General features: G+C 42.6%; 1 protein-coding gene across 1 annotated transcript in view; it reads right to left on the bottom strand.

Annotated features, from left to right (window-relative positions):
• The window catches only part of OVOL1 (ovo like transcriptional repressor 1), a 60816-nt gene extending 41600 nt beyond the window's left edge, over positions 1 to 19216 (bottom strand). The window contains exons 1-2 of the mRNA XM_082270888.1: positions 18980 to 19216; positions 5867 to 6039 (exon numbers count right to left, since the gene is read on the bottom strand). Of these exons, the coding sequence (XP_082127014.1) occupies positions 5867 to 6039; positions 18980 to 19079 (273 nt within the window). The 5' untranslated portion in view covers positions 19080 to 19216. The remainder of the gene's footprint in view (positions 1 to 5866; positions 6040 to 18979) is intronic.
• Positions 19217 to 24530: the final 5314 nt, after the last annotated feature.

Here is a 24530-nt window from a genome sequence, read left to right as displayed (position 1 = left end):
TGCTGTTGGATTGTTCTCCTGATACCAGCAGTTGCAGGAAGTGCCCTGAAAATGCTGACCTGTTGCTCTGGATTGTCAGTGTGTCCTGTCATTATTAAGTGAGGAAAGTAGTCTTAGTTTCCTGCCATAAAGAGGTTAGGATGTGCTTATATATGCAGATGGACTTTGTTGCTCCGGAAGATGGATCACAAGAGTTCATCATGATTACAGTCACTTGCATACTTGTGTGGCTGTGTTGCTTGTTACTTGTGTGACTGTGTTGCTTGTTTGAAAGTAGCCACACATACAGCCCAAGTGTTAAGCCCCTTGCACACGCAACGATTGTCGGACGTAAATATTCGGCCGCCGACCGATCGGCCGATTGTAGGCTTGTTAGTATGATGCTTCCGACAGCCGACAGCGCATTTTCGGCCGAACAGAATCGGGTGTGCAGGCATTAAAATTTTTGTTGGCCAACACCAGAACGGCCGATTGTTCGCCAGTCAGTACAGATTTCGGCCGACAGACAGCAGATTAGCAAGACTGGGCATGCTCAGTAAAGAAAAAAGACAAGGAAAGTTAACCATCACATGACATCACTTCTGCAGTCAGCTGTTGTTGGCCGACAAAATTTGTGTGCAGTCTTTTGCAGTTTTCAACAGACACGACAGCCCTGGACAAAAGACGGCCGATTGTTCGGCCGACGATCAGTACGTGTGTACGGGGCTTAAGTCCCTGGGATCGGGGATCCAACAGAAAAGTTGTTGCTACTAATAGGGGTCTGTGATAGATCACCCCCATTAATATCACGCTTGAGTTTCGTGTTCTTCAAGTTCAAGGAAAAGTACCTGCTGGACTTTGGTGTGACAGAAACAATGAGATGTTTAGCTAGCTAGTCAGGTTTGCTGTGCTATAGCAAATGGGCAAGTCTTTTACCTGCAATCTGATACCTATGGGCTGAAAATGTCTGCATGCAAACTTTCTCTGTCTTGCTGCCACCAGATGGCGTGAGCGTGCCAATCTGAGTAATCAGTAAATTCTGTGCATCAATTATGGTTTGCCAAGTGAACCATACTTTTAAAATGTGTTGAAATGCTTTTGAAAGATGGTGTTACTCTCTAGGGAGTGGGACCTTTTTCATAATGTTGGTATTTCTATGTACAGTGATTTAAGATATGCTAATGTAAGCTTACCTTATACATTCTTGTCTTTCTTCGGCTGAGGATAGGCAACATTTCAAATGTATATATAAATGTCTATTTTGTGTGCATATTGCTTTAATAGTAGATTATACTATAGTGTGTTGCCAAATTCTTATACATAAAGCGTCTTTCTCGGATGAGGAGAGATAGTGCCTTAAACTGGTATGATAATGTTGCTTTACATTACCTTATCGTATAGTATTAGGTAAAAAGATAGTTAGGATATAATGTAATTTGCCTATTGCTTTCTTCATCTGCTTTCGTGTGGAATGCCACACATATTTGTACTTCAAAGTTTATTCTTTCCTCTTACCCTTCCCTATCCACATTTTGCCAGGACATCCACTTTTAGGATAGAGAGCATATGTTTTTTTTCAGATTCCGAGGACGTCGTCTCCTTGGCAGGGGGAGAATGTAGCACCCTTGTCCTAAGCAGGGTTGCTAATAAATTTTGCTGTGCTAGGTGATAGCTAGCCTGGCTGATTTGTAGTCTTTGTGATCTTTGGATTTTCTCCTAATCCTGGTTTGGCTGTGTTTCTCCCTTTTGTCAGTAGGTGGCACTGTTACCTTTGGCATTAGTGTGATGAATTACAGTGAGCCAGGTTATGAATATGTATCAATCTGCACCCTGAGGAGGAATGTCGGCCCTCCCTGTCTCTGGGGGTCCCCACCTCTGGAGGTTGGGGGGGGGCGCATATATATATATATATATATATATATATATATATATATATATACACACATCTGTTGTTTACAAGTTTAAATCAGTATTTTTTTCTAGAATATTACTTAGAACCCCCAAACATTATATATTTTTAAGCAGAGACCCTAGAGAATAAAATGAAGATCATTGCAATAGTTTTTCTACAATATGAAAGATGTTACACCGAGTAAATAGTTACCCAACATGTCATGCTTCAAAATTGCGCATGCTCGTGAAATGGCGACAAACATTGGTACTTATAAATCTCCATAGGCGACGCTTTCAAACTTTCTACAGGTTACCAGTTTACAGTGTTACAGAGGAGGTCTAGGGCTAGAAGTATTGCTCTTGCTCTAATGATTGCGGCGATACCTCACATGTGTGGTTTGAACGACGTTTACATATGTGGATGCGGCTTGTGTATGCGTTCGCTTCTGCGCATGAGCTCGGAGGGATGGGGCTCTTTAAATTGTTTTTGTTTGTTTTTTTCTTATTTATTTTACCTTTTATTTTATTTTTTTACACTGTCCCTTTAAAAAAAATGTTTTGATCACTTTTATTCCTATTACAAAGAATGTAAACATCCCTTGTAATAGAAATAAGTAGGACAGGCCCTCTTTAATGGGATATCTAGGGTCAAAAAGACCTCAGATATCACTTCTACACTTAAAAGCAAAAAAAAAAAAAAAATGACATTTTTTCAGCATGAAAAAAATGGGCCCTTAAAAGTCATTGGGAGGAAGCGATGTATGACGTCGGTCCGGTCCTCCAAGGCCATAGAGTCGAGTAGGGGCCATCTTGCCCTCACTCGAATTCCTGCCTAGGACCTGAAAGGACTGGATCGTTTTCCCTGCTACCAACTGCTCCGGTAAGCAGGGAAAATGACTGAGAAACAGTGGGAGGGGGCACCTCTCCCACCACCCATAAAAGTGATCCCGCAGCGAATCTGCCGCTGGGACCACTTTTATGTGAAAGAGGACCGCCCGCCCTGTAAGAAAATACCGGGGTTATGACACTGATATTTACCGTCAAAGTAGCAACGTAAAATTGTGGCAGGCGGTCTGGAAGTGGTTAAAGGATAAGTTCACTTTTACAAAAAAAAATAATACATGCACATTTTTTTGCACGTAGAAAAATCTGCATTTATTATTTTTTGTTAGGGATCTGTAAAGCATTGCACCCACGATCAGCAGATTGTGAGTGTAAAGCTATGGTCCGGCAAACTGTCTGTGTAGCTGTCTGCGTGTACCTCTTTTATAGGAAGGCAGTTACACACTGACAGGAAGCTCAATGAACCACCAAGAGTGATCAACAGCGCCGTGGTAGTTCAATGAGAACTACAAGCAAACAGCCGCAAAGACTTTTGGCACTTGTAGTTTTCCCATTCACAGAACACTGTGAATGAATGATGTGGCTGGGCGGGCAGAGTACCGCACCGCTCGGCTTATCTTTTTTAGATTGGTCTTCCACTCGCTGCCAAAAGGGGGATTGCAGGGTGTGGGAGGCTGGTGCATTTGTAACATGTTACACCCTGAATATGGGTGTAACATTGCAAAAGTTGACAAAAGCCTTTAAGGCCTTTCTAACCTGGATTTGGTTTATAAATTTACAATTACACTTGAGACACAGGTAGAGTTGTATATCCATTCCAAACCTTAGGCTTAAGTATATTTTGGCTTAAAAGAAAAAAAAAAGGTACACGGGTCGATTTACTAAAACTGGAGAGAGCAAAATCAAATTCAAGGCAACACTTATAATGTAAATGTACCAAGACCAGGGCAAGCGCTACCGCTAGGTGAACTAGGCAGCCACCTAGGGTGCAGCCACAGTCGCTGGTTTCTCTACTTTCTTGATGACAGGTTCTTTTTGCTCTCCTAATATAAAGGTGATAAAAGGCTCATCAATTTTCAACTGTTAAGGGTATCTTGACAGCAGACTCCCACCGCAGGTGGTGAAATGAACATTAGAATGTTCATATGGTGTGGCTCCAGCTGGGAATCAAAGCCTTCCTTGGACAGCAGAAGGAGGCGGATGTGACATCATCGATGACACAGTATAGGCCACGCCCACAACATATCATCCGTGATGTCACATCCACCTCCTTCACTGTTCCCCAAGGCTTTGATTCCCAGCTGGGGTCGCTCCATATGAAACCTCTGATTTTCATTTTACCACCTATGGCAGGAGTCTGCAGACCAGATGCCCTTGACAGCAGAATATTGATGAGCCTTTTATCACCTTTATCTTGTAAGTTGCTTACTTAGCGCAATAAATTTTGTTTATTTACTGCTACACTCAGATGCCCATTGCATCTTTCTTTTCTTCATTTGCACAGTATTTAGTTTGTGTCTGCCTCTAAATACAAGCAGCCTGAAGTGTGTGTGCCCCCTCCATGGAATTTATAAATCATTGACAGACTATGGGCATTCGGAAATCTCTGTCCTGCGCTATACATTTTTTCCTCTTTGCTCTCCTTACTTTCACATCACTTGTCATTCAGGCTCCTCTCCTCCTCACCAGTACTTGCCTACAGTACAGTCACTCAAGGGAGGAGGCTTTGGCCACGCCTACGCTTCTCTCGCTGATTAACAGCCACACGCCAGTGATGGCCATGGAAGATTGACAGCCTCTGGTTGCCATTGGCAATCGTGTCCTTCATACAAGGGGCAGGACAGCAAGCGTGGCCGGCCAGTGGCACGCAGGGAGGGGGGCAGGACGTGGTGCCAAAGCAAGGCATTCACTGGTAACGGTTCCTGAACAGAGCAGAGAACGGAGAAGCGGTGGACAGATCCTTCCCGATGTACCGGCCTGTGCATGCCAGCAGGGGGTTGCAAGTAGCTGGTCTTGCCTAAAGTGCAAAATAGTCTAGCACCAGCCCTGACTAATACCTCGTTTCCACTGAGCGGATCGGTTCGGGTCGGTTGGGTACAGTACGCTAATTTGAGTGTTTCCATTATGAAAGTGGCCCATACAACCGAACCAAACCGCACCATTCCTGGTCCTGCTTCAGATGTAGGGCCATAGGAAATGGAACGGTACGGTTAGGGCGGAGCTACTGGCGTCACACGATACATTCCACTGATTGGCGGACAGGAAAACTTCAATGCTCACGTCAAATGAAAGAGGAAAACAAACACCTCAATTGGTGTAAACCCTGCATGGTCCCTGGTGGCCCGACTTGCAGTGGAAACGCTCACCTGAATAGACTGGACCATTCTAACCCTTCCAAACTGTACCGACCCGAACCGTTCCGCTCAGTGGAAACGAGGCATAAGACTATAAACCTATGGTGGTGGTACCTTGATGTGTACCTTTGTTAAGAAACAATAGTTGGCACAAAATGCAAGGCTACAGTATGTAAGGGGTTGACAGGCATTCTTTGCATGCTTATATAACTGGGTTTCTTTACTAAAAGGAATCTGTCCCAAACAACAAATGCAAATGGAAGGCTTGTGAAGATAGGGCTTGTGGCCCAGGGAATGTTGATGAGTGGAGCCATAAGATAATACAAGGTAAAGTGTGTACTTCCTGACAGAGATTGTTGCCCACAAAGCCTGCTGTGTGTGGAAGAGTCCAGGCTTGTTCAAGTCAATGTGAGTTTTCTGTGCCCAGGTGATCAGCTGTGGAACTTAGACACTGCTACAACTTAAAGTCACTGATACTCTACAGTGTAAGCTGATGGGCTTCAACTTTCCCCTGGTGATCTAAAACTGCAGTGACAAAGAAGGTTGAGCTAAGAGGAACAGAGAGAACTTATTTTCAGGTGAATATGTTTGCACATGGATGCTCTGCAAGAATTCAAGAAGGATAAAAAAAAAGTACACTATGGACATTCACAATTCCTCAATACCACCTTGATGCATTATGAAAAACTAGAAATATACAGGTGAAGAAATGCTTATACTACTGTGGGAGTTGGTCTGTTCCCAAACAACCTGCTCAGCCCCATTCTAAAATAGAGGCACATTGATTCCCTTCTTACCTGCGTTGAAAGCCTTTGGTCTTGCATTTCAGGTAATTGAATGCTGTTCCTCTCTGTCTCTCGATAAGGGGAAGGTTCTGCCAGGCAGCGAATGTGATGAAGAGACAAATCCAGAGCCACCTCATTTTGATACTCTGGTTCAACTTCCTTTCGGGCAACATACTGAAAGGTCACTGCAGATGGAAAATAAATATGGAGACTGTTAACACAAAGTGAGCAAGCTGTATGACGAACTGAAACATTTGCATATATCCTATATCCTCGGCTGTGTTTGTAAGCTTTAGGCTTACTGAGTTTTAAATTTATCTGTGCTTAACATTTGATTGTATTCATCCCTGGTTGGACCAATCAATTATTTTCCAGTCTATTACTCTGAGTTTGTGGTTTGGAGATTTAAATTCTGTTTTTATTCAGGGTGTATATATATATATATTCATGGACAAGTTTGGCATACATCCGGATCCTGAAGAAGCCCAAACTGTGGGCGAAACGGGTCGATCCAACGTACTTTAGGATGTGCCTTGTTATATGATACACCTTTTATTTACTGTATTTCTATTTGTCGATTTTACCATCTTGTTTTCAATAAAATGTATATATTTTTTATGATTTGTTGTTCCTTTGTTGTCTTGGGCACACTAAAATTCCCATTTTCCTCGCCTGCAGGGTTTTCTCTGTCAGACTTAGTTTACTTTAAGGTGGTCTGTATAAGGATTTACCTATTTTTTCTGTTTAAAGACACAACATTTTAAAAAGCATTAAAGACAAGTAAATATCCCCTGTGCTCAAAAGGTGCATGTAGGCCCGAGAGGCATTGGCTGTATCATATGCATCAAAGGTCTTGCTGCCCTCTCGGGATGATGGGTATCCACACAAACTGAAAGCAAAATAAACAAGAGAAGGGCGCACCGACCTATTGCAATACCATAAGATATTTATTGACAAATCATTAAATTAACATATATTCTACTCACAAGAGTACGCTATAAACAAGCGAAAAAGAGGGAGAGTCCCTTCAGCTGTCCAGAGACCACAGGACCGTGATGCTTAGTTGTGACAGGCAAGCTTGAATGTGTCCATATGGCTAACGTGTTTCTAGGGAGAACCCTTGTCTGCTCTGAGGAAGTGGGTTCTCCCTCGAAACGCGTTAGCCATATGGACACCTTCCAGCTTGCCTGTCACAACTAAGCATCACGGTCCTGTGGTTTCTGGACAGCTGAAGGGACTTTCCCTCCTTTTCGCTTGTTTATAGCGTACTCTTGTGAGTAGAATATATGTTGTTTTAACAATTTGTTAATACATATCTTATGGTATTGCACTAGGTCGGTGCGCCCTTCTCTTGTTTCTTTTGATTTTAAAAAGCATTGACATGACCTGGATCATGAAAATATGGGGTCGGCACAAATTAATTCCTTTCTTAATGGATAAGATCTGTAAAGCATTGCACCCACGATCAGCAGTTTGTGAGTGTAATGCCCCGGTCCTGCAGACTGTCTGTGTAGCTGTCTGCACGTACCTCTGATATGGGAAGGCAGTTACACACTGACAGGAAGCGTAATGAACCACCAAGAGCGATTAACAGCACCCTGGTAGTTTATTGAGAACCACAAACTAACAGCCGCAAAGACTGTTGGTACTTGTAGTTTTCCCATTCACAGAACACTGTGAATAAATAACGTGGCTGGGCGGGCAGAGAACCGCACGCCCTATCTTTTTTAGATTGGATATACTCGGAACTGATACAAGTCACAAGGTTGCTATATACTGGTAATGAGAAAAGGCATTTATCCATTTATATTTGCTAAAATAATGAATAATATAGTGTGCAAAGCATGCTGGTGGAGAAATAAATAATGTGTGCTACCAAAGACAAAGGCCTCGTGCACACAGCAGAAAAATGTTTCTTTTAAAGGCATTTTTCTTTTTTTTATGCCTCTGAATGCAGTTTTCATTTAGCTGATGTGTCTATGAATACCATGGCATTTAGTTTTGTGTTTTAAAGCAATGTCCAGAGCCATTAAAAAAAAAAAAGTCCTAAACCTGCAGTCAGAGACAGGCATAATATATACACATATGCCCTTAAATGCAAATGAACGTGTACATTTATTATAGCGGGTAAAATAAACATTCTAGCCAATAGAATGAGTTTACAGTATGTGCAAATGCTTCTAAACACCATACACTCATAAAATGCACAATTACGTACCAAAGTAACCTTTTTTTTTTTAAGCAAGCTTTTAATACGCTGTGTTTTTCTACCAGCTCCTGGCAGAAAGATCAAATATAGATGAGATTTTTAATAGGCCCCTGTGCATGCAGCCAAAATGACCTAATCAGTGTCTGACTAGAGAGGAGCACTCTCATTTCAGAAATGAAAAGCAAATATTTGACTGCCAGAGGACAACACTAATCTGCCATCTGAATGATCCCTAACAGGCTGAATATGCATCTACACAGGGCTTTTTTTCTGAGAAAATAGGTGAAGGAACTCCCCCCTTCTGCGTCCCCCTTGTCTCCGCCCCCCCCTTGAGCACCGCCCTTTGGTTCCACCCCTAACCACCTCCCAGTACTTCCCCAAGTATCATTTTGTGGTGCTAAATAATTTGTATGGGATTTGTTCTTGTCTAAGAACAAGTAAAGCTTTAAACTAGATCCCCAGCAGCCAGCAACAATAGATCTCCCCAGCATTAACAGACCCCACCCCAGCAACAATAGATCCCTCACACAACAATAGACTCCCTTAGCAACAATGGACCTCACCCCAGCCACAATGAACCTCATCCCAGCAACAATGAACCTCACCCCAGCAACAATAGTCCCCCCCCCCCACACAGAAACAATGGACCACCCACAACAAATACCACACCCAGCAACATTAGATCCCCCCAGCAGCAACAACAGATCTCCCAGCAGCCAGCATCAATAGACCCTCCAGAACCCAGCAATATTAGACCTCTCTCTCAACAGTAGATCCCTACCAGCAACATAAGACTCCCCAGCAACAATATACCCCCCACTTGCAACAATAGACCTTCAAACAAAAACAGATTCTCATCAGTAAGAATAGATCCCCCAGCAGCCAGCATCAATAGCAGTTCCAGCACACCCTTTGCTATTACATTCAGTGCTAGAGGTGCCGGAACCACGTTCCTGCTGAAAAAAAGCCCTGCATCTACATTACTTTTCGCATTCCTAGTTAGCAGAATATAAGAATAGATAATGTTACAGTCCTATTCTTCTTGACAAATGCTTTTAGATAAATTCTCCATTCAATAAATCACACAACCATTATTTCAATTTCTTCATTTTAAAGCGGAGTTCCATTAATTTTTGTGTTTATTAAAAGTCAGCGGATACAAAAAGTTTAGCTGCTGACTTTAAATAAACACACTGACCTGTCCCGGGGTCCAGCGACGCAACCGCCTGCTCAGTTCTCTACCTCTCCTCTCCTCTCCTCTCCTCTCCGTGGCACCAGCATTGTAAGTGTGAGCACCTGGCTGTGAGAGCTTGCAGATTCACAGCCGGGTGCGCACTGCGCACGCACGAGCCATGCAGTGCCTCCCTACTGGTCGAGCAATCTTCTGGGACCTGTGACGTGTCCCAGAAGATTGCAGGGAGGGAGGGGGAGAACTTCCGCTCGATGCACCTGACTGTGACAGTTTGCGGCTTTTCAGCCGGGTGCGCACTGCACATGCGCAAGCCACGCAGCACCTCCTCATTGGTCGGGCAATCTTCTGGGACCTGTGATGTGTCCCAGAAAATTGCAAGAAATGAGGGGGAAAGGAGAACTTCCACTTGAGCCGCCTAGGTGGCTCAAGGGAAAGTGGGAGCAGGTACCTGTCAAAACTAGGTACCTGCCCCCCCCCCCCCAAAAGTGACATGCCAAATGTGGCATGTTTGGGGGGGAGGAGTTCTTAAAGTGGAGCTTCCCATTTTGGGTGGAGCTCCGCTTTAACCGTGTTGAATAAACATTAACAGGTTTATACAATAAACACACTGGAGCCCTTTTGCCGCACTAAAACTCACCATTCCAGCGTTAAAAAAAAAAACACATAAGAATTATGCCCCTTTAAATCCTCTGTAACTGTTATGCCCCTTTAAATCTCATGTAACTGTTCTGCGCCGCATTTTGAAAAGTCCTACATACTGCATCTTTGGTGCGCTTTTCGAAAGAGCACTAAAAACATACCTTTCTTTGTAATTCAATGGGAATGCAACAAAAACACATAAAAAATGCACCTCTGGTGCATTTGTGGTGTATTTTGTAAGTCACTTGTCCAAGTTTCACAGGTGCATGCTGGGAGTCAGTAATCTAGAGAACATAACAAAAATGAAAACACCTTTAAAACTCAATATGCATTTTTGCAAAACGCATACTACGTTTTTAAGCACTCCAATGTGAAAGGACTTTAACCACTTTAGCCCCAGCCACAGCAGATGTACTGCGGCAGGCTGGCTCTCCCAGGCAAAAGCCCGTACATGTACGGCGCTCGCCTGGGAGGAGCTAGGGGCGATCACACGCCGCTGGAGGCACGCTCCCGCCCCTGCTCGTCAGCGGGGAAGCTAGTGCGTGTGACAGGCGGCTCCGATGGCCGCCAGCCACTCGGGATCTCCCGCCGCTGACAGAGAAGGACAGACAGCTGATGTAAACACAGCTGTCCGTACTTCTCCCTGAAGTTATCACAGATGTCATGGGATCCTGCTATAGAGGATCACATGTCTCTGTGATGACTTCACAAGCCACGCCCCCCCACAGTTAGAATCACGCCCCTAGGGTCACATTTAACTCCTTGATCACCCACAGGGTTAACCCCTTCCCTGTCAGTGCCGTTATAACAGTATCAGTGCATATTTATAGCACTGATTACTGTAGTAATGTCACTGGTACCCCCAAAAGTGTCAAAAATGTCAGCTGGGGGTCCGATCTGTCCGCCGCAATGTCGCAGTCCCGCAAAAAAATCACAGATCGCCACCATTACTAGTAGAAAAAAAAAAAACAATAAAAATCACATAAATCTTTCCCGTAGTTAGTAAACGCAATAACTTTGGCGCAAACCAATCAAAATACGCTTATTGTGATTTTTTTTTTTTACCAAAAATATGTAGCAGAAAACAAATTGGCCTAAAATGTAAAAAAATTTCGATTTTTACATTTTCTTTTTTTAGAATTTTATATAAAAGAATGTGAAAAATATCGTTTTTTTTTCAAAATTGTAGCTATTTTTTTGTTTATAGCTCAAAAAATAAAAATCGCACAGGTGATCAAATACCACCAAAAGAAAGCTCTATTTGTAGGAAAAAAAGGACGTCAATTTTGTTTAGGTACAGCATCGCATGACTGCGCAATTGTCCGTTAAAGTCACGCAGTGCGAATCCCAAAATAGGGCCTGGTCATTGAGCAGCCAAAACTTCCGGTCTGAAAGTGGTTAAGGCAAGAAGCAATGAGCTCAATGCAGTTTCCCATTAAAACCAGTAGAAAGTCTACTTTCAATGAATTGACTTTAGGTTAAAGAGGAATTCCAGGTATGGATATTTTATACATGCTGGGCCAATGTAACTATGTAACTATGCATTTACTGTACCTGGCCAATGCCCCTGGAAACTGGAAATCACTGAAGTAGAGAGACCACTACCCCAGTGATCCCCATTTTCTCCGGTGTCCTGGGCCAAGCAGCTGGTCTGCTGAATTCTGAACACAGGAAGTGAGCTGCTCAACACAGGCTGAAAAGATGCAAAATTGTTCTCTGACTGGATGAGGTGGAGAGGAAGACTTCACCACCCTACCTCCCCTCCCCATTCAATCAGAGTAGGTTTTGCATTCATTCATGCAGAAAATGCAAAGCATTCTGTAAATGGCATTCATGCTGAGCGGCAGGGATCACCAGGTATTTTAATGAAAGCTTCAGATTTTAAAATATTGAAAATTACCTTTGAAATTACTTTAACCTGTTAAAATAAAAGGTGAAATCTTCTCCCTGTTTAGAGTTACACTAAAACCTTGGATTGAGAATAACTAGGTTTGAGAGAGTTTTGCAAGACAAGCAACATTTTTTAATAAATTTTGACTTGATAAACGAGCGATGTCTTGATATACAAGTACCGTGTTTCCCCGAAAATAAGCCTGGGTCTTATAATAATTTTGGCACCAAAAGACACAGTAGGGCTTATTTTCATTGGTGTCTTATGTATAATGTACTCTCTTCTCTCCCTCCCTGCCTGTCAGGATACCCCTGTGTGAACCTAGTTTAGTGTTGGTAAACTGCTAGAATCCACTTTATGACTGTTAAATAATGTCCAGTTTGTTTCTGTAATCTAATAGTGTGAAATACCTTTGGTACAGTGCCGCTCAGTTAATCTCCCGCTCTGCTCTCCTCCCCTTCTCTTCTCCTAGCTGTCAATAGGGTATCTCAGCCCCTCCTATCAGAGCGGGTCACAGAAGCGCCGAGCATTATATTATAATAGTGTGAAATACCTTCGGTACAGCGCCGCTCAGCGCTCAGCTGATTTCCCGCTGCTCTACCTTCTCTTCTCCCCCGCTGACAGCTTGGGGTCACGGAAGCGCCGAGTGCTGTAACGAAGGTATTTCAGACTATTATAATATAATGCTCGGCGCTTCTGTGACCCGCTCTAAACACTACAGAGGGGAGGGGCTGAGATCCCCCTCTGACAGCTATGAGAAGAGGAGAAGAGCAGAGTGGGGAATCAGCTGAGCGCCGAGCGGCGCTGTACCGAAGATATTTCACACTATTAGATTACAGACACACACACACTGGACATTATATAAAACAGTATAAAAGTGGATTCTTGGATGTTACAAACACTAAACTATGGCTAATTTTTGGGGTAAGATTTATATTGCAGCCCTCCCCGAAAATAACAGTAGGTCCTATTTTCAGGGAAACGCGGTAGCATCATGTCATAACTGAATATAAAAGAGGAGAAAGACGCCTCTAAGTGTAGCAATATGGTTACATTTAATGAAGGTAAAATATTTAGCAACTCACATGGTTGATAAGTAAAACATCTAAGTATGCAGGAATCCGGGGTAAAGCTGTCCACATAGACCATCCTCCGCGTGGCCATCAAAATCATCCCTTCCACACTGCGCTCCACAAGCACTTTAGGGTTCGCTTTCAGATCGCTCTACTGCAGAGTAGTCTTTCCAGTCACGATTTCAGACCAACAGCGGTGAGGAGGGTGGTCTATGTGGACAGCTTTACCCCGGATTCCTGCATGGAGGCTGCCACTTGTGGATGGACATTTTATGGTTACACAACCTATTACCATCAACCTATAATCTTTTTATATGGACTATAAGCCGAAGGCCTTTTGAATAAATGGTGTTTCAATTTTTTCTTTTTGGGAAATTCACTTTGATATACGAGTGCTTTGGATTACAAGCATGTTTCTGGAACAAGTTATGCTCTTGATCCAAGATTTTACTGTATATAGAAAAATATGAATATGCAGAAAGGGAAAATGGCAACTTAGTGTCCATTCACACTACCGAGACTTGTCAGGCGACTTGTCAGCCTGACAAGTCGCGGTCCGTGCAGTGCTACAGGACCCATTCTAATAGGAGCGACACAAGTCGCTCCGACTTAGAAAAAGGGTCCTGTACTACTTCGGGGCGACCTCGGAGTGACTTGCATAGACATTCATTAGTCGACCTAGTGTGAACCGAGACTTAATGTATTATTTAAGTAATTATAAACAAAACATATAAAAGATCACATAAAAACTATAAAAAAAAACTTCACATTGCTATAATCTTTTTATACGGACTATAAACTAAAGGATTTATGAATAAGTTGTTGTGGAACGAATTGTCTGAGTCTCCATTATTTCAAAACTGATATAAGAGTGCTTTGGATTGCAAGCATGTTTACGGAACGAATTACCGTATATACTCAAGTATAAGTCGACCCGAATATAAACCTAGACCCCTAATTTTACCACAAAAAAGTGGGAAAACGTATTGACTCGAGTATAAGCCTAGGGTGGGAAATGCAGCAGCTACTGGACCCAACTGGACCACCACGAGACACAAAACAGGGGCTGCGGGCATGGTACAGGAGATGGCCCAGGTCATAGTATAGGCATTGCACAGGTCATGGTAAGGGCATGGCACAGGTCAGGGCAAAGGTGATGGTACAGGCATGGCACAGGTGATGGTACAGGCATGTCACAGGTCATGGTACAGGCATGGCACAGGTCATGGTACAGGCATGGTATAGGTCATGGTACAGGCATAGCACAGGTCATGGTACAGGAGATGGTATAGGCATGGCACAGGTGATGGTATAGGCATAGCACAGGTGATGGTATAGGCATGGCACAGTAAGTATAGGCATGGCACAGTATGTACAGGCATTGCACAGTATGTGCAGGCATGGCACAGTAGGTATAGGCAGGGCACAGTAGGTATAGGCATGGCACAGTAAGTACAGGCATGGCACAGTATGTACAGGCATGGCACAGGAGATGCAGTGCTGCGGGCATGGTACAGGAGAATGTCCTGTAAAATGCCCCCAGCACTGCATGAGGAAATGCAGGGGCTGCGGAGGAGTCTCACTTACCTGTCGGTGAGGCGCCTTCGATTTAAAAATCTTGCCACCCGGCCTCAATATGTCACTGCAAATGCGCGCCGATGCTTGGGAAAGCCCGAACATGTTCAGCTATTCCCGGGCATGCGGCACATGCGCAGTGACACGTCGGCGCAGAGCGGCGTCATTTTTAAAAAGACAGTGAAGCCAGTGACTCGAGTATAAGCCGAGGGGGGCATTTTCAGCATGAAAAAACATGCTGAAAAACTCGGCTTATACTCGAGTATATACGGTATGTTCGCAATCCAAGGTTTTACTGTAAAAACAACACTGCTATCTGATACATCCTTGTGTGTAACATATGAGTTTTTTTTTACTAAAGCTGGAGAGTGAAAAATCAGACTCACTTTTGCAAAGAAACTAATCAGCTTCTAATGTCAGCTTGTTTATATAGGCTCTGGCAATAAAATCTGGAAGCTGAATGGTTTATAATTCTATGCAGAAGTGAGCCTGATTTTGCACTCTCCGGCTTTAGTAAATAAACCCCATAGTGTGTCCCCTAAGCATTGTGTCACCTCGGTAGTGATCAGTGGGAGGACCTGCAACGCCTAGCATGTGAAGGGGTATCCATCGAATAGCAGCAGTGGTCCTAACTCAGAAGAGTGAAGATTTAGGGCTCTGTGTAGAAAAAATGTGCTGTGCAGATTTGCACAAGCACAATAATTAATCCCAGTGTTATTTGTAGTATAATTATCTCCTATGATAATCAGCTCTATCTAGTTGCCTCAATGTATAGTATGCAGTAGGCAGCAGGTGCACTCAGCAGGACTTACGACAGGAGCACTTTTCCAATGTAGATTAAATGTTAGTGCTTCTGCGGGGCACAGCCCATCTCTCTCAAGTGTCCATAATACTGTATCCTCCTGAAATACCTCAACCAAAAAAATGACTGCATTACATTATGACCACTAGATGGTGCTTACAATCAATGGAGATAGTCATGTTACAAACAATACGGTCATTTGTTGTGCCTGGAATAATTCTTCAGACATCCACCCAGCTGAATTCCAGATATACATATTTTTACATAGTTACATTTGTCCAGTTCGGACCATGGTAAGTATGTATGTATCATATCTGGCCCATTCCCGTGGAAACTGGAAATCACTGTAGTAAAAACCACTGCTATAGTGCATGCTGCTGGCTTCTGGGTCTTGTGCCGAGCACCTGCTTTTCTGCTTAGACAGGAGGTCACTCACTTGGCAAGGGCACCATTCAGAAAATGGTTTGCATTCTCTCATTGCATGAAAAGCATTCTCTGATTGGATAAGGTGGAGAGGTGAGATTGTGTCGTCATGATCGTTACCTCATCCAATCAGAGAATGCTTTGCATTCATATAAGAAAATTTAAAGTATTCTCTGAATGGCGCTTGTGCCAAGTGAGCGACCTCCTGTGTTCACTAAGCAGGAGGGCAGATGCTTGGCATGAGACTCGGACGTTAATGGCAATCGTTATAGTAATATTCAGCGTCCACAGGTATGACCCATGTATAGGTGGATGAATGCAAACATGCACATTTATGCATAGCTGGAATTCAGCTTTAAACTTAGACCCTTTAGTGATTTCCACAAATCCACATTTGAAAGGAGAAAGTGGACTTTAATTAGGTAGGGAAAAGTGCAATGAAAACATACTGTACAAAGTGCAGGAACTCATTTAATCTGCTTTCAATGTACACTTATCAGAAAAGGTAGGATAATATTAAGAATTAACATAAATTGCTTTTTTCACCAGCTTTTTATTTCGATTTTTTATTTTCATTTGCATGCAAGCTAGGCCTCTTTCACACGGCCGCTCCGTATGTCCGCAAATCATCCTATTTTTTTGTGCATGATTTACAGACATAATGTAAGTCTATGGCATTGCGGATGTCAGCAGAATACCATCCGCTGACATCCGATTTTCTTCCTTTCGGTTCTGTTCCGTTTTTTGGAATGGAACAGAACCCTATTTTTCCTCCGTTCAAAAAACGGAAAGGAAGCAAAATCGGATGTCAGCGGTGTCATCCGCTGACATCCGCAATGCCCATAGACTTACATTATGTCCGTATATCATCCGCAAACGGATGGGATGATATGCGGACATATGGAGCGGATGACACAAGTGTCATCCGCTCCGTGAAAAAAAAAAAAGGACCGCAGCGGAGAAAAACACCGGAGCGGCCATGTGAAAGAGGCCCTAGGCTGTTCAGAAAAAGTAACAGTAACAGGGGTTGGATCAAAGTATAAGGCTGGTTTCACAATGCTGTGCCGTGGTTTGACAGCAGCGCGAATGTATCCACAGTTTTCACGCGTTTTACCCCTGGTTTTAGCAATATTCTTATAGACTTTCTATTAGGTCGTGCATTTTTGGTGCTTTTTCTGAAAGCACACCAAAGATGCAGCATGCAGTACTTTTGTTGTGCTTTGGAAAATGCAGCAAAAATGGGGGACCTAATAGAAAGTCTATAGGACTGCGGTTAAAACCGTGGATAAAATACGTGAAAACTATGGATACACCCGTGCTGCGCCAACCCACAGCACAGCAATGTGCAGCTGCCCTAACACTGCCAACAGTGTTACAGTAGTCACCTTTCCACAGTAAAATCACACAACCAGTTGCTAAAACACTTTTTTCTTAACAGCTTAGACTGCATATAAAGGTCACAAAAAGAAAGAAATCAAACACTGAATACTATAATTGATGCAGTAACTCCATACAGTTATCAGAAGACAACATTACACAACAGTACCCTTATAAACTAGTCCATCACAGAGATGTTGATGTCTAGTCACACTAAACAATATTCTCCAAAAATAATCCATACACATCCACTACGTAATAGTCCCGTAATCTATCTTTCATTAAATCCTTTCTTGCTGTGTTTTTCTGCCCCTTGTAACATCCTCTGTGAGCTCCTTAACCACTCCTTTTCCCCTCTCTCCATTGTTTTTGGAACAAGCAGTGCACATTAGTTGCAGTATTGTGCACTACTCCATGCACAATACAAATCCCGAAGTTCCTAGTCCATCTCAGGTGCGATCAAGAGAGGGTGGCTACTTACGGTGGGACCCCAGAGAACAAACGTAGCCACCCTCAAAGAGCCTGATCACAGATGCAAAAAGAACTTGGAGATTTGGAAGAGGCTGAGAGCAGTAGAAGATACTTTTTTTTGGTTTTGAATACATACAATAATTTACAAAGCCATCCACCACTCTGCCCCCAGCTACATCACTAACCTGATCTCAAAATATCAACCAAGCCGCTCTCTTCGGTCCTCCCAATACCTCCTGCTCTCTAGCTATTGTTAAGCGCTGCGCAAACTGTTGGCACTATATATAAATCCTGTATAATAATAATGATAATAATAATAATACTTAAATAGATTTATTTTAGACTAGGGTTTAGTGTTACTTTAATTTTAACAATCATGTGATAGTGAAAGTGTGAATATCCGGCTGTTTGTTTGTACATAGTGTAACTGTCAAACACTTATTGCAGTTACTAGCTTTAGTGATTAACCTCCTTAGCGGTATTCCCAAGCGTGGCTCGGGGTTAAATTTCAGAGCCAAAAGCGGTAACCCCGAGCCACACTCAGGGTACCGCCAGAAGCATCGCTGGATCCTGTAAAAGAGGTTACTTACCTTGTCACCGGGATCCAGCGATGTATGCGAGTGGTATGCGGCGGCGGATCTTCCTCCCGATCGTCTCCGTGCCCCGGCTTCCGTCTCCTGCGACGTGACGTTCGCAGGGGGGTGGAACCGGCGGCAAATTCAAATGTAAAAAGCACCAAACACACTGATACTATTCAAAATAAAAAAAAATCACATTACTTTGCCCCCAAGTGCCCTTTCCTGCAGTTTTACTGTACTTTTTTTAATTTTAATATAATAAAAAACTTTAAATAAGTTAAAGTATGTATGTATACACATATATATATATATATACTGTATATATATATATATATATATATTATATATATATATATATATACATATACGTATATATATATATATATATATATATATATATATATATATATATATATGTATATATATGTATATGTATATATATATATATATATATAGATATATATATATATATATATATATATATATATATATATATGTATACATACATACATACTTTAACTTATTTATAGTTTTTTATTATATTAAAATTTATGATTTTGTGTTTCAAACTTTATCATACCCAAGATGTTATAAAGAAGAACGCGAAGAACGCACAGTAAAAAAAAAAAAAATGTGTAAATTGTTAGTTTGGGCTGCTCATTCTCAAGAATTACATGCAAAATAATGGTGCCGCTTTCAGCACCTAAAATCCGAAAGAATCATACCGCCAGGGAGGTTAATATATCATTGCTAAGACATAAGTGTCTTAACAAGCCACCAACAAAAGCCTTTACCAGTGACCTGTACCATTAAAGGTAACTGGGACCAATTAAGAAATGATGTACTTCAAGCTATGGGATCCTAATGTTCAATGAGATGAAGATGGATGATTCACCTGGAATATACAGTTCTCCTCTGTCCTCATCAGGCACTTCTCCCCAGTTTCTCTTTCCTAATTTCAGGCTGGACTTCTTCACCAGAAATGCCCGGGGCATTTTGTCCACCTTGAGATCTCTTGTTGTATCTGGTAATCTGACTCGCTGACAGTTGTAGCTTCTTTACTGTACTTTACTAGTAGAGGCTTTATGTTTTCACACCTGAGATCTGTTTTTGGGTCAGATAATCCAAATGTTTTCAATCCATACAAGTAAATTTCAAGTTTCAAATGTTGTACAACGCAATCTGTCTAGTCCATTATCCTCCAAAATCTGTGCATAAAAAGCGGTTTCTCTTTATAAAAAATTGTAAAGAGTTTTTAACATAATCCAATACTGTGAACTTGCTTGTGATTGAAAGTGTCAAATCAAAAGATAGAAAAGTCCGGAAATGTATTTTGGCTGAATATTTCCCAGGTAGTCTTCTAGATTACAGTTTCATAACCTAAATCCCTTCTGTGTATCTTGACTGGACATTTAGGTTGACCATGCCTCTTAGTCATAGGTGAAATGCAATGAAAAGAGACCAGGTGAAATTCAATTCCATATTTTCTACCAGGTTCAAAGATGCTTGATCCAAACTTTCTGTACAAACAGATGTAAGTATTCTAAAGGTCAATATGGGACTGATGTAAAATCCAATTCAATTTAAGCTTCGGTGGTGGGAGGTATATTGCCAAAATCTTTATGAATTGTTCTCCAATCTCCTCTTTGACTTCTTCCAAAGATCAAACGTGCATAGATGAGGTATGAGTGTCTGCAGAAAAGGCACCAGTTGTGAAATAACGGTGGGGGGAGGATCCACCTCTGTATTATTATTTTTTGTCATCTTCTTCTTTTGACTTGTTCAACCGGTTTGTAAACTGCTTGGAGTGAGGTGGAAACGCTTCAGGGAGGAGATGAAGATTGGTAAGGTGGGGACATGGCTTCTGGGTGGGAGAAAAAAGGACCCACACCCTGACCTGCATACACATTGCCACATGAGAATCAGGTAGCTCTGGTAAGGAGTATGTGCATGAGCCTGTTAGAAGGGTGTGTGAGTTTGTGGTGTGAAAACAGTGACACACACTTACATAGTATTTGTATCTGGCACATAGCACTGTCATCTTGTAATGTATTTCAGTAATGTCTCCTGCAAACAAAAGAGATATGTTACATAAGGCAGGGAATAGACAAGTGGAAAGCTGAACGTTTTGTCGATCGAAAAATGGTGCATACGATTGTGCCATTACCCTTTTTTGTCTTTCTAAAAAAAAGTGGAAAGCCCCTTTTACACATGCCCACACACCCCTGTGGGGTAACTCATGCTTGTCAGAACTAATCACCATAACTAATTTCCCACTGCGGAATGCTTTTGGGGTTATATACTTTTCCCAATTTTTCACCAGTAATGATATTAGGTTATTTCAGGACCTTAAAGTGGAGTTCCACCCATTTTTAATAAATTGGATTACATAGATGTATGTAATCCCCTTTAAAACAACTTTTACCAATGGAACGTTTTTTTTTTTTTTTTTTTGCTCGTAAATACCTTATTTTCTGCTTTTTTTATCCTCTTCTCACTTCCAGGTCTGGTCGGCGATTACGTCATTCGGCGATTCGCAGTGTGTGCTGGGATGTATCTCAGGCCATGAAATCTCACATTATTACACAGAAGATGAGCTGTACTGCGTGCTCTGCCCCGCCTCCGCCCCGCCTCCTTTTAGTGAGCTCAGTGAGGATATAATGGAAAAATATAAAATAAATACCAACAATTGATAAATAAATTATATCCCCTGCGCACACGCTGATTAATTGATGGTTAAATGTGTCCAATTGCAGACCTACCGCAGCTACTTAAAAATTGTACATATGTTAAAAAATTACCAGAGAACGTCCGAAATGAACCAAAACTAGTAACAGTAGCGCTGATAGAACGATACAGTAATGATATTCCTCCACACACAATAGTATTAAATGTATAAAGTCTCTTTAAATATCATGTGTAAAGTCTCTTAAAATCTCCACTGCTTTGGATAAATTTGTGAAATTAAAGGGTCACCACCACACAAATCCTTCACCCAGGTGCTCAATGAGGGGAGTGGCAACTCACCAGATCATGTGGCCCTCCTATTCTCATAGGAAGGGCTACAAGGTATAAAACAAAGATCTCCTCCAATCAAATCACCACCACACTATATAATATAGGATATAATGCTTCCAGTCCTTGCTCACTGAGAGGAGGCGGGGCGGAGCATGGCCTCAATACAATACATACAGTACAGCTCACTGAGAGGAGGCGGGGCGGAGGCGGGGAAGAGCACGTAGTACAGCTCATCTCCTGTGTAATAATGTGAGATTTCATGGCCTGAGATACATCCCAGCACACACTGCGAATCGCCGAATGACGTAATCGCCGACCGGACCCGGAAGTGAGAAGAGGATAAATAAAGCAGAAAATAAGGTATTTACGAGCAAAAAAAAAACTTTCCATTGGTAAAAGTCGTTTTAAAGGGGATTACGTACATCTAAAGTCACTAAAATGGGTGGAACTCTATGTCGGAATTTAACTTACTCAACTCTATGTTCTTTTGGTATCTCCAGCTCCGTCACTCATTTCATGACCAATTTGGGGACTTTGTCCCCAGCCTAACTTCTCTCCAGCTATTGGATATAGTCCTGGACACGGACTCAAAAAAGTTGACATCCATTTTTTCTAACAGCCTTCTCCAACCAGCGCCGACCAAATTAGCCTTGCAGTTGAAAACTCCTTGGGTGGCAGATGTGAGGGAGCTGGAGGACAAGGAGTGGAAGGATGTTCTTGGCTTGCATCCTGTAAGCTAGTTTCCCCTAAGCTATCTGACAGACTTACCCAGCTAAATATACTACAGAGAACCTACTTACCTTCCATCTGCCTATCTAGGTACCGACAGCACCACAATCTCTTCTGCCCTAGATGTGGTAACCCTAGCGACTCCTTCTACCATCTATTATGTTCATGCCCTATCATCCAAGGCTACTGGTCGCAGGTAGTTCAGTTCCCATTAACCCTATGCCCTAAATAGTGCTTGCTGGGTTTGCTTCCAGATCAAGACATTAAGACATAATCACATTTTCTGGCAGGTGACACTCTCTATGGCCAGATTGTTGATAGCTAGGAAATGGCTTTAGGCCTCTCCACCTACAGTTCAGGAATGGATGGTGGCTGTCAATCTTTCCTTGCCCTATAAAAATACAGACAATGGATCTATGGGCATTTGATTGCCCGTTTGTTTGTATATTAATATAATTTCCTCAAGAATAATTTCTGACTAGATTTTTCATATTGGTAGGCCCCTGGATTTTACAATTTCTCTGTAACATTATGCACTGGAGTTTACTGTGTTGCTCCTAACCTTTGAATGCCTCTTTTTTCTGCAATAAAGAGTTACTAAACCCAGGACATTGCATTCACTATCTGGTCTCCCACGGTACACAGAACATGGAAATGCAATTCGTTTAGTAAATATAAACTGCTAAATACCTTTTCTCATCAGCAGTATATAGCAGTCTATTGACTTCTATCAGTGTCTGGTTAAAGCTTGTAGGAGGAGTTTTTCATTCTACCCTGATTGACCTATGAGGCTGCAGGACCCCTGATCCTCTGTCTGGACAGTGCTGATTGGCCCTATGCTGATCACATGCACTCTCCCAAAAAAAAAAGAAAAAAAAAAACTCTAGCAACACACACCAAACTGAGCATGTGCAGAGTGCTTTCAATGGACTGTACTATCAGGAGATGGATTGGGGACAGCGAAATAAGGAGAGGATCAGAGAAGGCAGGATCAAACAGCCTTTTTGCACTATGCAGACGAGTAACCCAATAAGTATGCTTTACTGCATATACAGACTGATTTTACTGTTGTGGGTTAAACAAAAATATACAAAAAAGTGTGTGGCACTCACAGTTAAGGCCCTTACACATGATAAGAAAATCAGAAGTAACATTTCGTACGACGAACAATTTGATGATCAGCTGATCATTAAGATAGGGCTTTCTACAGCTGATTCTGACTTTTCGGATGACAAAACTTGAAGGTGCAGGCTACAAAATTTTATTGTAAGTAAACACAACTTCTGATTTTCATTTAATTAGTAAAGTTTTTGTCCAAAAAAAAAAAAAGAAATCGTAAGAGCAAGGCTACACATGCTCAAAACCAAGGATTACATTACAAAACAATTCAACACCTCGCTTCTGAAGTTGTATTCTGATCATGTGTACCAGCCTTTAAACTGAGGGAAGCTGTAGACCAGGCATGTCCAACCTGCGGCCCGGGGGCCGCATGTGGCCCGGCACCACAGGCAATGTGGCCCACTGACCCCTGACAATTTTTTTTTTTTTGCTGGGGAGGAAGGAAGTCGGGTCGGGGGCACGGCCATAGCGGCTTCCAACTAACGGTGGGCAGAGGCTGCCTCGTAGGGGAGGAGGCGAGCATGTGCAGTGTTTCTGACTCCTACCACCATGACCACTTCAAATCACTGACATGGTCATGGTGGTTAGAGTGTTCCTTTAATATCTCTCAGAACAAGTAAACCTCTGTATACCGATTCCATTTTATTTGATCATCCTCTAGTTGTGTTAAATTAGTTAAATTAGGGGGGGGGGGGGGCACGGCGGCATTTTATTACTTATATACCTTAACTATAGTATATATTTTATATGCGGCCCGAGAAAATTTCTCTACACTCAATGTGGCCCAGAGAAGCCAAAAGGTTGGACACCCATGCTGTAGACCTTTGCTGCAGCAATAATAAGGTTGCCTCAGCAGACCTTGTTTCTCCACCTCCTATGTAGGCACAAATCTTGGTGCTCACTTGTAGATATAATTGTAGCACTGTCCCCTTGGGAGCTGCTGAGAACGGATTCCCCTGGGTTACCCATGACAACAGACAGTTAAACTTAAAGCGGAGTTCCACCCAAAAGTGGAACTTCCGCTTTAAATAGTCCTAACCCCCTGACATGCCACATTTGGCATGTCATTTTTTTTTGGGGGGGGGGGGGGGAGCGGGTACCTAGTTTTGACAGGTACCCGCTCCCACTTCCGCTCGGAGCGCCGCGGCGCCCTGAGCGGAAGTTCTCCTCTCTCCCTCCCTCCAATCTTCTGGGACATGTCAGAGGTCCCAGAAGATTGCCAGCCAATCACGACGCATAGCGCAACTCGCGCATGCGCAGTGCGTACCCGGCTGTGAAGCCGTAAACTGTCACAGCCGGGTGCCCACATCAGTGATGCCGGCGCCGCAGAGCAGAGAGGGAGAAGACGGCGCATCGCTGGACCGTGGGACAGGTGAGTGTGCGGTTAGGCTGGAACTCCGCTTTAAGCTTTAAATCTATCGCTCAGTAAATGAACAGTCCAAGGGATTTGTTTTTTTTGTGTTTTATTTTGAATTGGGATGGGAGAAGGGATGAGTGGGATACTCCAACTAGTAACTATGCACAAACTTAAGGACAACTATCTGTGGTGTGTGCGGCAAGGCCGCTGCTTCACTTTGCCA

The sequence above is a fragment of the Pelophylax lessonae genome (assembly GCF_965119305.1).
Source record: "Pelophylax lessonae genome assembly, chromosome: 10".
Lineage (NCBI taxonomy): Eukaryota > Metazoa > Chordata > Amphibia > Anura > Ranidae > Pelophylax > Pelophylax lessonae.
The sequence above is the reverse complement of the archived record's forward strand: the minus strand, read 5'-3'. Positions and strand labels throughout refer to the sequence as shown.